The sequence below is a fragment of the Lactuca sativa genome, chromosome 4 (genome assembly GCF_002870075.4).
Source record: "Lactuca sativa cultivar Salinas chromosome 4, Lsat_Salinas_v11, whole genome shotgun sequence".
In the NCBI taxonomy this organism is placed as follows: Eukaryota; Viridiplantae; Streptophyta; class Magnoliopsida; order Asterales; family Asteraceae; genus Lactuca; species Lactuca sativa.
The window spans coordinates 370,279,182-370,296,992 of NC_056626.2; the positions used below are offsets into that span (position 1 = coordinate 370,279,182).

At 34.1% G+C, this 17,811-nt stretch overlaps 2 protein-coding genes across 4 annotated transcripts; one reads left to right on the plus strand and one right to left on the minus strand.

Annotated features, from left to right (window-relative positions):
- Positions 1–759: 759 nt before the first annotated feature.
- Positions 760–8,131, minus strand: LOC122197424 (enhancer of mRNA-decapping protein 4). Its single transcript, XM_052771254.1, has 14 exons — positions 7,375–8,131; positions 6,522–7,138; positions 5,737–6,446; positions 5,119–5,308; positions 4,893–5,033; positions 4,661–4,817; positions 4,447–4,591; positions 3,509–3,716; positions 3,116–3,241; positions 2,716–2,948; positions 2,190–2,477; positions 1,512–1,595; positions 1,254–1,316; positions 760–1,023 (listed from the first exon to the last, which is right to left on the minus strand). Exons 5-10 carry the CDS (start codon positions 5,016–5,018, stop codon positions 2,880–2,882), a joined length of 831 nt encoding a protein of 276 aa, XP_052627214.1. The 5' UTR covers positions 5,019–5,033; positions 5,119–5,308; positions 5,737–6,446; positions 6,522–7,138; positions 7,375–8,131; the 3' UTR covers positions 760–1,023; positions 1,254–1,316; positions 1,512–1,595; positions 2,190–2,477; positions 2,716–2,879.
- Positions 8,132–13,796: 5,665 nt separating this feature from the next.
- LOC111891463 (patatin-like protein 2) lies at positions 13,797–17,724 on the plus strand. 3 transcript variants are annotated; one of them, XM_023887522.3, is made up of 7 exons: positions 13,797–14,106; positions 14,214–14,395; positions 14,477–14,536; positions 15,152–15,344; positions 15,434–15,595; positions 17,066–17,374; positions 17,489–17,724. In XM_023887522.3, exons 1-7 carry the CDS (start codon positions 13,912–13,914, stop codon positions 17,714–17,716), a joined length of 1,329 nt encoding a protein of 442 aa, XP_023743290.1. In that variant the 5' UTR covers positions 13,797–13,911; the 3' UTR covers positions 17,717–17,724. The 3 variants fall into 3 exon arrangements, with proteins under 3 accessions (XP_023743290.1, XP_042757428.1, XP_023743291.1); XM_042901494.2 differs by having other exon boundaries at positions 17,096–17,374; XM_023887523.3 differs by lacking the exon at positions 14,477–14,536.
- The last annotated feature ends 87 nt before the right edge of the window (positions 17,725–17,811 follow it).

Below are 17,811 nucleotides of genomic sequence, written 5' to 3' on the forward strand. Positions count from 1 at the left end.
TTGGATTGCTTTAAGGAAAGATTATCCAACTAGGGTTTAAAGGTGAAACCCTAAGGAGTCTACAAGTATAAATAGACCCCTAGATCAAGGGGATTCAGCATCTCTTCCAAAGAAAAGAAACCCTGGCCGAATTTCTTCCCTAACCTCTCTCTCAAATCATCCTCTTTGCTAGTTGGTGTTTGTAAGCCATTAGAGGAGTGACAATTGTGACTCTAGAGCTCCAAGACAAGAAGATCAAACAAGAGATTCAAAGGTAAACTTCTAGATCTGATTTTGTATTGTTCTTGTACCTAATTAGTCATTAGAAGTCTTGGATTGAAAGCATGTTTAATTAGAGAAACCTACACTACTAGAAAAACAGCCTTTTACGACGCGCAATGCGTGTCATAAAACGCTCAGACGACGCGCGAATGCTTGTCAAGGAAGGCCCTGTCATAACGAGAGACGACACGCTTTTGTGCGACGTCTATTTACCACGCGCATTTATAACACGCATTTACGACGCGTAGTTATGACACGCAATGCGTATCAAGGAAGGCCCTGTTATAAAGGAAGACGACACGTATTTGCTTGTCGTAACCTTACGACGTGCGTGTTTATGACACACATTGTGTATCAAGGAAGACCCTGTCATAAAAGAAGACGACACGCATTTTTGCGTGTCATAATTTTAAATGTTTTTAAAATTATATATTTTTGATAGATTTACTAATTTTCAAATTAAATAACACATTAAAAGTCTCATAATACAAAATAAAATACCATAAACAATAAAGATAATTCATTGCACTAATATGTCAAATTCAAATAATCATTCCAATAGTAAGTAAATGTAACACATTGCTAATATTGCATTAATATTTATTATATAAAACAAAACGTGTACAACATTAAAAGAAACCCATGACTAAATTCTCCTTTGACAATCTCCTTTGGCAATTTCATTTCTAAAAGAATTAACCTAAATGCAGGAGCTTTGAGAGGCTGCAGGGCATGGAAGGAGGTTGCTAGAGCTGTCAGAACCTGCACATGGCAAATGGTAACTTAACATGCAATACAATACAAGATGATATGATATGATAGAGCTGGTTGGTTCGTCAAGTGCAAGTATTCTACAGTTAAGGCAAAAGGTTTCTGCTAATTCCAATCTAATGATAAGTGAAGCAAGCACCTGAGATCAATTGGAAATGGATTTGTGAAATTCCTTCAATCCAAAATACAATGGGAATGGGTAGTTAGAGATGATGGCAAACCTTTTGACCTGCATTGTGCCTTCCTCGCATTTCAAGCTCAGCATCACCAGCTTTCATAACAACCTGAACTTACAATCAACCATAAACATTAGGGTTGGGTTAAAATGTGAGATTGTTGCAGTGAGCTGTTATCCTCAATTATTTACTTTATGCAGTGTGCAGGCTTGATGTTGGTTTTTTTTTTTTTTTTGTAAAAATCAGAAAACGAAAAACCAATAAAATTTAAAAATTTTAAAAAATTAAAAAATGAATAATCACCTTTAATGGATCTTTCACAAGGCTCTGAACAGGGATATCTAAAAGTTCAAGATTTAAACCACGTTCTCAAGCAAGAATTATCACCTGCAATATTGATTCACCATTATAATTTATAATTTAAAATTTAAAATACCATATTTTTATTTATATATTTGTTTAAAAATAAAAAAAATAAACATAAAAAATAAAACTTTTTGGCTACATCTGTCCCAGCAAGATCATCCCTAGGGTCTGGCTCAGTGTAACCTGCTGCTTTTGCCTCCATCACTACTTCACTAAAGGCTCTTGCATCAACAAAATTGTTGAATATATAACTCAATGTCCCACTGCAATCACCTAAATAAATCTCTCACTTACGATTTTAAAATATAATAGGGGGTATAATGGTCTTTTAACATATAAATAAGGGAATTGACCTGAAAATTCCTTCAATGAGTACTCACTGTTTTGATGCTGCTAACATATAAACATCTTGTTGAATATATAACTCAGTGTCCCACAACCACAGGTCATGCATTTAAAATGGTTTCGGTGATATAACAGATTTACTATAATGTAAATTTTAGGTTCTTAAGAGATAAGTAAAATAGGAATAAGTACAGAAACTGAGAATAAACATAATGTAAACAATGCTTTTAGTGTTTTCAAAAAAATATAAAAAAAAAAAAAAAAAGTTACCCTTCAGGTTGTAGCTGGATAGAAGGAAAACTTGTTCTTAAATTGGCTTTGGGTCTTTACTGTGTTGTATTAGGAACTGGTTTTGATCCCACTTGCATCCTTTTTTTATAAGACTTACATCTAGTATCATCTTGCCTCATAGTTTCAACAGCTATAACTTGATCTTCAACAACTATAACTTGGTGGAGATGCACTCCCGGCATAAGAGTAGGTAGTCCCTTGCACGTGGTGTGAACTATTTCAGTACAAAGATCCCATTAAAAAGTTGCTCCAATTTTTCTAATTGGTCTGCAGGAAAGAACAATTAATCAACAATATAGGCATGTGATCTAACTACATAAATTAGCAGTTGAAATCATAAACTTAAATGATGATCTGTTCATCTTTATATAGAAAAAAACTATGGTAGCCATTTAAGGTATGTTATGCTTCATAAAGAGGCCAAAAAAACTCCTCAAGAAGACAGTAGTTAAAACAAGTCAAGAATAATTTAGTACATTGAATCACAAAATAAGATCAAACTTACCTTGAATGAGTTTTTTTTCTAATCCAAGCTCTTCCACTATTTTGAGAATATAAAGTGATACCTATTAGTTCAGGCCCTGGACTCACCCTTTTAACATCAATCAAAACAACAATTAAAATATAGGTTTGAATAAAACGATATAGTACTTTGTTTAATTTACCCAATTATAAAATTAGTAATACCCCTTGGCTCAAAGGTACAGGATTACTCGTTAATATCCCCTGTAAATCCACCTAGTTTTCCCAATAAAATTCAAATTTGCAAAAATCAGTTATACTAAGAAACCAAAAGTAGTGAACATGGACCAAAAATGCAAGAGAAAACACATTGGGACTAAAACTGCAAGAATCAGCTATACCCAGGGACCAAAAATGTAATTTACTCTTATGTGTGAATATACCTGTGAGCATAACCAGGAAACGGTCCGTACATCACTTCTTTGAAGTGTGGAAGTAAAAGCCTCCTCGTATTTGTGCTCGTATACTAATCTTGATAGCTCTTTTGTTGGATCCATTGGTGCTTCCATCTGTTAAAAATAAAAAAGTTCAAATATTAGAATATGGGTAAAGTGGCTGAATGAGTAAATAATATTTGTTAGGATAAATTGTTGTATACATATGGTTTGTTTCTTCTCTGGTGAACCATCTTAATGAGACTGAATGACCATTTAACCCTTATTTCACAATATTAATCAATTATTACAATATTCATCAATCCCAATGTGATAGATAGCTGGGAGGAAAAATGAAGGTCGACCCCTTGGGCTACATTTGGACATGGTGAAAAAAAAGACCTTCTCATGGAAACCACTGGTGGGCTCGTTGCTGATTTGGCTTAATAATGGATTTACTGATTTTGACCCTGCAAGAGCCACCAATTTCCGTTGACCATCGGTCAACTCACTGGTCAATGTTTGAGTTATCGATGATGCTGAATAGATAGTAATAGGGTTGACCTTTAGAACCGCCGGAACCGGAACTGAACCAGAACCGGTTACGATTTAATAAAACGGTTCCGTTGGCGGTTCCATACTTATAGAAAAACCGGTCCCGGTTCTAAAACTGGTTCGGTTCCACAAAAAACCGATTAAAAAAACCGGAACCGGTCTAGAAGTTTAAGAAACAAAATCTATGCAAATCTTTTATTGAAAATATTATGTGATTCTCGTAGATCCTAATCTATTCTTCAATTCCTAATTAACCTAAACAAATAAAATCGGCAGTACATATAAATATTGGTGCATTTATTTATAAGATTAATTATGGGTTTAGTTGTAGCATTTCGTAATGAAACTGATGTTTCTTTGGTCGGTCTAAATTGTAATAACTAGTTTTGAATAATTGATAATTATGATTACAAATATAAATCTTTTATGAGTGTAATAATCTGTATGAGAAAAACTTACGAAGACTTTATGTAAATAAAGTAGTTACTGTAGTGCTCTTATTCATATAATAGTTACTGCAATGAAATCAAATTGTTATTATTCATATAATGATAAAGCAGTTACTGCAATGAAATCAAATTATTTAATTATCCATAAATCTCTTTTATAAACTTGAACCATAAAGTACTCTTATTATTCACAAACCTGTCTTTTTGTAAAGGTAGGATTATAAAGATGACTTTATTTGTGATATACCACCACCAATTAAAAATATTAGTGATGGATAGGAAAAAATAAAGACGTATTATGAATTGTATCATCATTAGTATCATCTTATTTATAACCGGTTCTTGTTTGCATAAATAACCGAAAAATCAGGACCGGAACCGGCATCGGAGCCGGCGGTCCGGTTACCGGTTCTTATAATATCGCAATACCGGTTCCGGTTCCGAACCGGTCCGGTTCCAACGCTCATCCCTAGATAGTATCCTGAAAAAAGAAAACAAAATTTAAAATCAAAGAAAAAATGGAAGGAATTGTGTTTTCTGCTTTTCTTACCCTCAAAGCAATGTATAGATTCAACTTGTTGATGAGCTGCTGTTGTATGGTCAACCATTCCTTTTTGAAATGTGGAGTCAATTTGGTCAAACATGATTTTGCAGGACATCTTGAAAGCAGGAAGAATAGAAGCTTCCATACTACTCTTCAGTGCTTCCTGTAAAAACGGTTTAGATTTTAAAAAAGAAAACTCATGATTTTAGATTTTAGAAAGTTCTATTGTATCACATACCTGCAAAGCTTGTTTTCCATATGTTTGAAATTGGACTTGAATTTGCCTTGAAACAGTTGCTTCAAGCTTAGTATTAACTGTTTTTTCCAACTGATTTACAGCCTTATTGATAAGTTCATGAGTCATATATGCTGTTTGATTCTGGACCACAATTGAAAATTTATTTTAATTTGCCTGGTAGAATAATACCTGGTTCTGCGTTTACTATTTACAACTATTTTCCTACCTTTTATAGCAGCACAATTGTCTAACGGTTCTATACTGGTTGGTGCATCACTCACTGCCACACCCGACATCAAACCATGGCTTTCATCACTCACACCAGTGCCAGCACAAGAAATGCCAACAGCCATGGATGCCCCGTAGCGGACATGTGGGTTGTAAGATTCTGACAGCAGGGAGACGATACGTGGAGTCTGAAGCAAAAAATACCAACTTTAGTTTTATAGGAAATGGAATCTCAAATTCCATCCTTTAACAGAATTGAATTTAGGAGATTCTTTCAAAATCCATGTTATGTTTGAGGAATTTCAGTGGGTGGAAGGGGAATTATACTCCATTCTTTATTTTTATTAAAAGACTAACATGCCCCTGTTATAAATATTGAAATAAACAAATACTACAAAATATTGAAATTAACAATTGAATTCCAGATTATTTAGTTTTTTTTAATTACTATATTTCGTTTTCTTGCAAACTCATTGCTTATTATTTCCAAAAACATTTTGCAAACCAAACACCCTTGAGAGAATTGTAAGCTGTTAGAAAATGAAATGGAATCCAATAATTTTTTAAATCAAAGTCGCATACATAACATACACATACACAGACTAATAAAAGATACCTGACATGACCATCATCTGGTATCTAGAAGATGTTCGGATGGTGCCTACAGGATCCAAAGTTGAGCTACTTCGTGAAAGTGGACTCGTACTCACTGATCCTCAAGGCACACAGGTATGGAGATCAGGATTCATTTCGGGTGTTGCATCAGGTTTTCTGAATGATACAGGTAACTTCATGATTTTTGGTGGCAATTCAAGCAAGATGTGGAGTAGTTTTGATTATCCAGCAAACACACTATTTCCTACTCAGGTTATATTGAGAGGTGGAGTGATCATTTCAAAAATGAGCAAAACAAACTTTTCTGGCGGACGATTCTTGTTTCAACTTCTTGAAGATGGGAATCTTGTTCTTAATACTCAAGATATACCCACAGTTAATGTTTATGATGCTTATAGCATTGGGAATCACACTCACCACCAACCACTAACAGGAAACTCTATATCAGAAAGCCTACAAGAATACATACTTCTTCTTCATTGGTCTTTCGAAATCTAAAAACATGGATACGCCCTCACACCTTATAAAGCATTCACCTGTTGAAAGATGCAGCTGAGTTGTCTTCTTATTGCCATTTCCATGGATTCCCACTATCATTCCCACTAAAAGCTTGATTAGGGACTGGCATGTTACCCAAATCCACATCTAAACTCATTTGTTGTACTTCAAAATATGACAGTATCTTTATGCTTTGAACACAGCTCACAAATTCTATGTTAAAAAAAAGGTAAAAGTCATGACCATATAAAGAATTACAGAAGGAGAATATGAAGTTTAGCGACTTACTCTCATGTGTCATCACCAACAAGCAATATATCATTCTCATGATCAAATCTTTATCTGTACATATACATAGATGCATACATACATGTATCTATATGCATACATACATGTATTTCTATCTATATATGTATGTATACATATACATGTATGTATAGCTATATGTGTGTACAATTGCAAACTAAAAAACAAGGGGAAAACCAAACAAGATACCATCTATGTACATGTATTATGTGTGTACATGTATTATCTAGCACTAACCATGGAAGTCCAGTCAAAGGTGGGTCAACAGAAACAGGATACCATCTGATGGCTTTTAGTTCAAACCAAAACTCGTCTCCTGGCATTTCATCGAACAGCTTGGCTACATAATCTTCATGAAATGCATCAGGAGTGTTTCTTGAGTAGTTATCTACTTCATCATCTGGCCCAAACTCATTAAAACTGAATTCTACTTCCTCAGTTGAAAAATTGAGTGCCAAAGCATCTAAACAACTAAGTAGTCTCTTTCCATTTACAACAACCTCTGGTTCCATTTTATCATGCAACATAGACACCGATTTAGCAGAATCAAGAAAACCATGGATGCCTCAGGTTTGATTTAGTCCAAGGGTAACTAGCATCTACAAAGTTTCAGGATCAGAGAATTTGTTAGAAGGGAAGAACAAATCCTTGTGTAGAAATTTTTTGTAACTCGTTTACACGAGGATCATATAGCCTGTAAAAGATAGAAGATAAATCATCTTTACACTAGAATCAAACACTAAACTGTATTTTATATATATATATATATATATATATATATATATATATATATATATATATATATATATATAATGGAAATGTATTTAGAATATACCTTTGTGGTTCTAGCAAAGATCCAGTATTAGTAAGGACAAAGGGAGTCATATGAATCGTCTGAATCATTATATAGATATATCATATATTTCTTCGATTTCCTTCTTCTAATCCTAGAACTTGAACGATAGCTCTTCTTCATCCTCCTTGACCTGGAATCATATGAATCATCTCAATGATTGATGAGAAGAACTTGAAGATGAAAGATGGAAACAAAGGTGGAGGAGAATAAGGGAAACCATATACAATAAAAATGAAGGCCAATGACCGCCTAAGAAGTGATCGATGCCAAAAAAAAATAGGGGGGAAACGAAAATCGCTAAAATTGCAAGAGAGAATTCATGAATTTTAGGGAAAATGCCACCGGTTGTTTGGGATTTTTCTTAGTAGCGGGATTTTTTATAATTCTTTTAGGATTTCATTCTGTAATTTTTGGGAGTGCAATTCGATCATCGATGGTAGAAGGGTTTTTACAGAGAATGAAGATCTAGAGGAGAGGGTGAGGATGCGTATCACCGGTGGTTTAAAATAATGATGGGGGTTTTGCTATCAGTGTAGTGCGACAGGAAAGAATGGTTGGAGAATATGGTCGGAGACACTTGGCGGTGCGAGATCGGAGGTTGGGTGGTGGTGCGATGCTGCTATGAAAACGAAGGCCTAGGGCTTTTTCTTGCTAATCGGAAGAGGGGGGGTTGGTTTTAATTTTTGGGATTCAATAGGCGGGTGAAATCCCGCCTTAAAAACGCGTGTTTCATTAATAAGTTATAAAGCGACACATTCAGACGGTGCACATTTTATGAAAGGTGCCCTCCGCATTTTCTTTTTTTTCTTTTCTGACACTAATTTTAGGGCACGCACAAATACGTGTCCTCTATCCTTCTAATTTTGCACAATTGACATTATTTTTTAGGGCATGCACAAATGCGTGTCCTCTATCAGCGAGTGTCATTGTTTGCACGTCATTAAAGGGTTGTTTTCTAGTAGTGCTAGATCCAAGCATTAGGGTTTTGCATGCGCACATAGGAAAGTTCTTATGGCTAAAACCCATCACTCTCATCTTACGAAAGCTTCACAACCCCAAACCTTGATATGTGCCAACGAGGGAACCTTCCCTATCCACATATCGTGAGGTGTTTTGGCAACCTTCTTTGTCGGGACTAGATTAGGGATATGGGCGGCAGTCTCTAAGGCATACCCCCAGAACGATATCGGAAGCGAAGCTTGACTCATCGTGGAACGAACCATGTCCAACAAGGTTCGATTACGCCTTTCAGCTACACCATTCAGCTATGGTGTCCTAGGAGGTGTCAATTGTGAAACAATTCCATATTCCTTAAGATAGTCGTGCAACTCGATACTAAGATACTCACCACCCCTATCGGATCTGAGTATCTTTATCTTCCTGCCCAATTGATTCTCCACTTCTTGCTTAAACTCTTTAAATTATTCAAAGGTTTCTGACCTATTCTTGATTAAGTAGATATATCCATATCTACTATAATCATCGATAAAAGTCACACAGAAGCGGTTAGCATCCCTTGTGGTGGATCTGAAAGGCCCACACACATCTACATGTATGAGATCCAACAATCCCTCACTTCTTTCACAAGTATCAGTTAAAGGTGATTTAGTCATCTTTCCAAGAAAACAAGACTCACACGTGTCATCTGACCTAAGGTCAAATGATTCCAACACTCCATCCTTTTGGAGTTAGGTTATGCGCTTCTTCTTGACATGTCCAAGACGATAATGCCACAAGCATGCCTTGTCTAAACCATTAGACAAATCAATATGCAACACATTATTTGCTAAGTTATCTACAACCATCATAGTTTCATATACAACATTACAAGGTAATGCTTCAAAATAAAATAAACCATTATAATAAGCATTAATAGAACCAATTTCATTATTAAATGAAAATCTAAAACCTTTTCTGTACAAACCATGAAAAGAAATAATATTCCTCATCATTTCTGACGAGTAGCAACAATCATTCAAATCTAATCCTAACCCACTACTAAGAACTAAAGAATAAACTTTGATCTTGGTGACATGCGACGATTTCCTATTCCCCATTATCAGGTTCATCTTCCCATGCTCAACATCCCTACTTCTTTTAGTCCTTGCGAAGGTGGGCTTTATCTTCCCATCATTGATGTCTTGCAAGTACTTCAATCAGCTTCTCTTCTAATGCCTTTTGTCTTGGTAATAGAAGCATGTTGCTTCCTTCGGATCGGAAGAGGGAGGAGCGAAACCGAACTTTGATTTGAATCCACTAAAGGACCCTTCATGGGACTTTCCCTTCCAGCTCGACTTAGAGGGAGCTTTCCTCTTCTTCCCTTTTCCTTGTCCAATGGCCAGGAGAGGAGTGGCAGTAGTAGGAGTGGGAACGATATTTTTCCCTTTCAGACCACTTTCAGCAGCTCTAAGTAAACCTTGAAGTTTGCTCAAGGTGACTTCGTCCTTGCTCAAATGATAAGTTGTCTTGAACTAATCAAAGCAGCGAGGTAAAGAGTGTAGGACTATTTCAATAGCCAACTCTTCATCAACGTTCACGTTCAGCTTGAGCAGACGATCCACATATCTTTGCAACGTCGTGATGGACTCTCCATCCTTCATCTTGGTCGTGATGAATTGAGTGACTATCTCGTACCTCTCTGACATACTCTTCGATGGTACTTTTTCATCAAGTCCAGACATATCTCGTAGGACCAATAGTCCTCATAGAATCGCTGCAGTTCGGGAGTCATAGTGGCAACCATGATACACGACATTTTGATCGCATCTTTGACATGGGCCTTGTATTTAGCGATTTCTTTGGGAGTCTACTTTGACTCATCAATATCGTTCAGCTCCTTATCAAGAACATACTCCTTGTCCTCGAATCTTAAGTCCATTCGAATGTTGCGGATCCAATCATTGAAATTGGACTCATCGAATGTTACATTCGCGCGAATGCTCAAGAGCGAGAAAGTGTTGGAGGAGTTGTTGTTTCAGGAAACGGGAACATTGTTTGAAGTTGACATCTGCAAAAAGAAGAAGGACAAGTTTTGATTAGATAGGAATCCTTAATATAACACCCAAAATGAAATATTAAGGCTAGGACTCAACACAATAATTCACATTCGGAAGAGGGATGTCGTAATTCAGTTGTAAATTATTTGAAGGTAGGTAAATGACGATTTACCAATTCCACCACGAAAAACAAAAATTAAATAATTAGGTTTTATTAAATAAAATTCCTAGATCTTTTGAGATTCATTAAACTTTTCAATGGCATGTTTAATCTCGATTATGCCCTTCAAGTTTGTGACTGGGATACCGAGGATCACAAACAAGGTGTGAATAACCATGCAAATTAATTTGGTACTCTCGTTGTCATTTACCACCTAATCAATGTGATGGTTAGCCACACACGCTCCATTGATCAATGATAATTTACAACCTACCCATTGCCACTCTTTGCTAGTCTAAATTAGTGTGTCGATTAACCACACACGCTCCACTAACGACTTCACAAAGTGCAATGTGTAATTTCATGGATTAGCATCAGATTCACATTTTCCTAAAGTAACCAAGATTGGGAATTTAATAAAACATTTAGTTACTTAATAATTATCATTATACTCTTATCGAGAATTAACGTCATATCCTACCCGTTCGGCTAACGACCATCCACCAATCAAGGAAGCGGTGGGTGAGAGTGGACACTCATTCAACCTCCATTTTATAGGCAGTTTCCTTATACCCTCTTAGAGATCGACTTCGTGGATGAGGCCTATTAATGGTAAGATTGACTTTATCTTATACATACATATATATATATATATATATATATATATATATATATATATATATATATATATATATATATATATATAAGTATTAATCTTTTAATATTATAATAGTATAAGGGTTGTATTTTAAACTTTTAAAATACTAGGATTTTAGAATTTAATATTCAAAATTAAACTTTTAATTAAATTTTAAATTCCACAACTTTGAGGGTGCAATTTGAAACTTTTCAAAATTACTAGTTCAAATTTTAAATAACTAATTAATCATATAATTAGACATTATCTTAAAGTTTGACCAAATCTATCTATTTTGATAAGGAAATCGGATTACCATTCAATAAAATCGATTTTTTGGAGATAAAAACGAGTTATGGTAATTATCCTAATCCAAAATAGATCAAAAATTCGGAAAATAAACTAATTGACGAGTCAACTCTTCGAGTTCATCTAGCAGATTGTGAATCTGCTTGATTTTCTGGTTTGGATAAATCACTATTGCATCAAATATAACAGAAAAACATCCTAGGCTCTGATACCACTGTTGGGTTTTGAGCATAACAACATTCATATGTGTTCATGCAACCCTAATTGCTTCGGATCTAAGTTTTTCTCTAGTTATACATGCAAAAAGAATTTCCAAAGCAATAACCCTAAACTAGCATACAATTTTCGAAATTAATACAAAAATTAGGGTTTGATTGTTACCTCTCTTGTTATCTCGTAATAACAAGTAATCCAATGATGATCTTGACTCTCGAAAGCTTGAGTGCCTCACGCGTTGCACCTCTAATGGAATTACAAACACCAAGAGCAAGGGATGAGTGGGAGAGGGGAAAAATTAGGCTAGGGTTTCTCTTCTGTGAAGCAGTAGCCAATTTCAAGAGGTGTAAGGGTCTTTATATACTTGTGGCTGCTAGGGTTTCCTGATAAAACCCTAATTCTTTACTTAGGCTCCAAGCAGCCCATGAACCTTCCTTCTGGAAGGCCTTGGAAGATTTTTATAGGGCCTCCTATAGATTTTGTCCAACCCATACAAAGGGAGTCCACTGCAACTATCATTGATTTGCAATATCATTCCCCGTACTTTTAATCAGTTCCTTTAATCCCAAAATTAATACCAAATTAATTTCTGATTAAATATTAATTAAATAATATGATTTCATATTAATATATTATTTTTATAATATATTAATAAATCATTAAATAACCTCTCTCTCTCCAAAGTCATCATGTCAAGTTGTTATGGTGAAGGCAACCCAAAAAGGTCATGTTACATCAGAACAAGTACATACCAATTATAATTATGGGTCTAGACACCTAATCCAACAATATTTTAGGTAACTCGCTAAGCTTTGTGCTTACGATTTAATGTTTAAATGTTTCAGGTACTTCTGATTTCAAAAGGGAAGGGCTCGACTTGATCGCATTGCATCCATTAGAGTTTTTTTGCAATATTTGTTTTATGATCTTACACTGATGTTTTGATAATACTTTTATACTCTAATTATCTTTTGGATGAATGAATGAATGGTTTTGGTTATTGAAAAATAAAAATTTTATTTAGTATTTTTTTAGCACTTACACAATACGAAGGAAGGGTAAGGGGAGAAGATGGCTCGATGATGGGGGTGGGTCTAAACCCATTGTCTTCCTCTAATCGCGTTCGTGTGTTTTTCACTAGATTCAAAACCAAATCATATATGAAATTGGGAGTCGCGACTATGGAGGCGTCTAACAATGGCATTGATGTCAAAGGCTGATAGTTATGGAAAGAGGTCGAAGGTGGTTTCTGTAAACTAAGGAGAAAGATGGTTATGGGGAAGGAGAAGACGGTGGGATGAGGTTATATGTTTTCTATTTTTAGAAAGTGCATGTATGTATGTGTTTTTGAGAGAGAGAGAGAGAGAGAGAGAGAGAGATGTATGCGCCCTCTTTTATTTTTTTTAATTATTAAAATATTAAAATAAATATTAAAAATGTAAAAATAAAAATAAAAGGATATAATAGCTATTTTAATTATCGGGGGAATCAAAATCACACAAAAGATGGTCACAATGACCATCAATCTAAAAATGCTAATGTTTAGACCAAAACTTGAAAAAAAAATGCATATCCCATGAAACATTTTTTCAGTTTTGTCCAAATATAAATTAATTTAAAAGGGTATTAAAGTTTTTTTTGCCTAGTTTAGGGACCAACTATACAGAAAATCAAAACCATAGGAAGTCTGTGTAACGAAAAAAAAAAAGCTGGGGATGAAACTACAAATCTGAATAACCATAAGGACCATTTATGTAATTTTGTAAATAAGTTAAAGTGAATTACAAATTTACCTACTATGGCAAGTCAAAATTTATTAGTGTTTCTACATGTTTCTCTCTCTTTTTTTTTAATATTCTACACAACATATATCACACATTAGTAATTTATATGTATACCCATTTATGTGGAGCTCAATGGTCCTCCTGTCTTTTCTCAGTTTTGCTGTTTTTGGACATTCTTAGGAAAATTCGAAATGAGTCCCAAAGTAAAAAGTCTACAATACCCTAACTTTCACAATGGAAGAACAAGAACTTATTCTAAACAAAAGTCAGAAATTCAAAACTCATCCATCATACGAACACACAAAGATTTCTTGAAACTTTATAGAAACTCATCCCTCCTAATCTTCCATTTCTCCAATTGATCTTTTATGTTTATAGGTATCGGATTCACAAAACGATCTGTCGATCAAATCAATGAATAACACCAATCTTGTAATCATCTGGATATTAATCATTACCATCATCGTACCCATCAAGTCGAATAAAGGAACCGATAGACCAACTAATGTGGGGTTGGCAAACTATTGCACCATTCTTAGCATCGATGGTGGTGGTGTTCGTGGCCTCATTCCCAGTACAATCCTTGCATTTCTTGAATCCAAACTTCAGGTAAATGTATATTATATATTTCCAGATCTATTGTTATTGTTTTTGTTGTTGTTTATTTATATATGTTATAGAGTTTTTTTTATATTGGATTTGTTGTTTTGAGATAGGAAATAGATGGACCAAATGCGCGACTTGCAGATTATTTTGATGTGATTGCTGGAACAAGCACCGGAGGGTTGATGACGACGATGCTTACAGCTCCTGATTATAGAAATCGCCCGCTTTATGCTGCGAGAGACATTAATGGATTCTACTTTCAACATTCGCCTAAAATATTTCCTCAACTAAGGTGAATTTCGATGATTTTTTTTTAAATGGTGTGGTTTTGATTGAAACATTGTTTTCATTATCTTTTTCGAATCAAATACAGCGATGATGATGATACGATAATTAGTGAAAAATTTTCTACTCAACATGAAGCCTGCGATGGGTAAACACCTTCAACTACTTTTGTAGTTCATGATAAGAGGGTGTTTTGAAGTGTGTTATGAAACTGGTTATCTGATTATTACAATTTAAATTTGTAATAATCAATTTTTAGTGTTTGGATAAATCGATGTATTTTTTAAGATTTTTTGAAAGTTGATGGATCAAATAATCAGTTTCATACCAACTTCAACAAAACCGATCAGTTAAAATATTTTAATCGCCGACTTATCACTATTTTTATCTTATTTTAGAAACATTTTCCCAACGAGGAAAAATTCTAAAAATATTTTTATAGTCGATAGAAAGTAAATTGTCATAATATGAGTTTACATATTTTAACGTAAAATTACCATTTTTTATTAATCTTTTATAAACTTCTTACCTAATTATCACAACTTCAATAACAAATATAAAATATATCCAAACACTATCTCTTATAAAATGCTCTACCATAGCGGATTATATGATTTTGTTACTTGTAAAGTCAGTTTCAAAACACACATCCAAACAACCCTAACATTTTATTATCATTTATTTCTAAAATTAACCCGATTAAATACCATGAAAATAAAAAGCAAATACTTGTATAGATCTAAATTAATTTTTACCATTGTAGTCGAATCAAGTTCCTGAACTCGGTAGCGGGCATGTTTGGTGAGGTCGCCGGACCAAAGTACGACGGAAAATACATCCGATCATTAACCAAGACGCTATTACGAAATATGACAATTAAACAGACTTTAACAGACATTGTTATACCTGCTTTCGATATCAAGCATCTTCAACCTACCATCTTCTCCACAGCTCAAGTAAGCTATATAACTACTCAATTCATCGAATTGATCTTCGTTAGGGTTTGGAATTTTAATGATAACGAGTTTCAGTTTGATTCGTTTAGGCAAAAGAAATTGCCTGGAAAGATGCGCAATTAGCGGATGTATGCATCAGCACTGCAGCGGCTCCGACGTATTTTCCGCCGTATTATTTTGAGACTAGAGATACCGATGGAACCAAACACACTTTCGATCTCATCGATGGTGGAGTTGCTGCAAATAATCCGGTAATTATTGTTTCTCTTTTTCTTCTACAATTTTTTATGTTCTGATTACAGATACATTTTGATTTGAGTAAATTTCATTTTTTGTCCAAAGTTATTGATAATTTTTTTCAATTTTTATCTTACAATGTTTTCTTTTGTAATTTTTTTTCTTTTGAAGTTTTTATGATATTTTCGGTGTCTTTTCTAATTAAAATAACTGGTTTTAGTTTTTAATTATAATAGTTTTGGTCCAAAAAATATAGTGAAATGGACCAACACCATTACAAAAAAAACTCAAATAAATACCAAAATGACAAGAGAAAACATTTTGTGACCAAAACTGTAAAAATCAGCTATATTCAAAGAATCAAAGGACAACATAATTTACCCTGGACACTAACTTAGGAAATTAACATATAATAAAAACGTTTTTACAATTATTAGTGCCATAAAAGTGGTATTTTTACTTTTAACGAATAATAGCATGATATTTATAATACATAAAATGGGTTAAAGTCGTCTATATCTTTAATGCAAAAAACCTCTTAAATAGTTTTGTTTGATAATAGAAATTACTTCTCTTTAATAATATGGTTTTGTAATCATATGGAAAAATTGCAAAGAACAGCAATCGTACTTTACCCTTGATATCAAGATGGGCAATGTTTTGATTTATAAACAATAGAGCAAATTACAAGAATGATCCCTATGGTTTAGGGTAATTTGCATATTTGGTCCCTAACTTGTTTTTTTAACTCCAAAGGTCCCTACTGTTTATTTTTGTTACGCGTTTGGTCCCTGTTTTACCTAAAAAAATCTATCTTGCCCTTGATTTTTTAATTTATTTAAATAAACACACCCCCAACCTCATCCCCCTCACCTTACCTTATCTACCCCACCATTTTTCCCTATTTTAATAATAGTCTTTTTAGGTAAGACAGGGACCAAGCGCGTAACAAAAACAAACAGTAGAGACTTTCCGAGATAAAAAAAATAAGTTAGAGTCCAAGAATGCAAATTACCCCAAACCATACGGACCATTCGTGTAATGTATGAGTTATTAATTTATCAACAATAACAATGTACTCTATTTTTTAAAACAATAGTAACATATTTTCATTTTGCCCTCCATAAAATCAACATTCTTACATTTCCTTGCCAATATTGGCAATTTACTTCAATTGCTATGTATGAGTTATTATATACAGTAATCTAAGTACATTGTTATTATTGATTAAAAAATAATGTATAGTGCTAATGTTGGTGAAAGAAAAGTGAAATACCTTACATACTACTGCAATTTATCCTTAATCATATCAAAGAGGCTCATTATTTATGAAACTATTCTAAGATTTTAGGACAAAAAAGATTGTTAACTGAAAGTACAAATCCTTTAAATTAAGTAAAAAAAATATTTTTTTTTTGTAGGAATTTATATAAAAAGTGATAATGTAAGTATTATTTAAACAACAAACAACTGATAATTGACAGACGCAACTTGCCTTGACGCATATACATAAGGAAGTGTTGATGGGGAAATACAGATTCGCGGGTGCAACTTCAAACCACGTTGATGCCAAAAGGATGCTTGTTCTTTCACTTGGAACCGGCATGCAAAAATTCACCGAAAGATATACAGCACAAAAAGCCGCAAGATGGGGTTTGCTGAGGTGGATTTTCGATAATGGGTCCACCCCAATTCTACATATCTATAGTGATGCCAGCTCAGATATGGTTGATATCCACGTGTCAACTCTTTTCAGAGCCTTAAACGCCGAAAAGAATTATCTACGCATTCAGGTAGTCTTCTTAATTTCAATCCAAAATTCCAAATCCTTTTTCGCTTTTTTATGAAAAACGAATATTATTAATACTATCCATTTCTATTAGAATTAATTATGTTAATAATGGCAGGAAGAGAACTTGACAGGGGACCAAACTTCAGTGGATATTTCAACAATGGAGAACATGAAAGCTTTAGAAAATATTGGGAAAAAACTGTTGCAAAAAAACGTGTCAAGATTAGACGTTGAATCAGGCAAATTCTTAGAGGTTAAAGGCGCAGGAACAAACGCTGAAGCTTTAACACATTTCGCCAGACAACTTTGTGCAGAAAGAAAACGTCGCCGTTGTACAAATTAAGGTTTCTTCCATTGGTCTTTTTTGTCTTTATTCTACCAGATCAATCAATCTTGTAACGTCTTTTTTTTTAACAACATAGGATTTCATTAATCATT

What these genes read in the sequence shown, in the direction of transcription:
- LOC111891463 (XM_023887522.3), top strand. Translation starts at nt 13,912, where the DNA reads ATGAATAACACCAATCTTGTAATCATCTGGATATTAATCATTACCATC. An exon ending in CCATCTTCTCCACAGCTCAA is followed by an intron (nt 15,345 to 15,433) that starts GTAAGCTATATA and finishes TGATTCGTTTAG; the next exon opens with GCAAAAGAAATTGCCTGGAA. An exon ending in GAGTTGCTGCAAATAATCCG is followed by an intron (nt 15,596 to 17,065) that starts GTAATTATTGTT and finishes GATAATTGACAG; the next exon opens with ACGCAACTTGCCTTGACGCA.
- LOC122197424 (XM_052771254.1), bottom strand. Translation starts at nt 5,018, where the DNA reads ATGACTCATGAACTTATCAATAAGGCTGTAAATCAGTTGGAAAAAACA. An exon ending in ATTTATGCAAACAAGAACCG is followed by an intron (nt 3,717 to 4,446) that starts GTTATAAATAAG and finishes ACCGTTTTATTA; the next exon opens with AATCGTAACCGGTTCTGGTT. An exon ending in CCAGTGGTTTCCATGAGAAG is followed by an intron (nt 3,242 to 3,508) that starts GTCTTTTTTTTC and finishes TATTTTTAACAG; the next exon opens with ATGGAAGCACCAATGGATCC.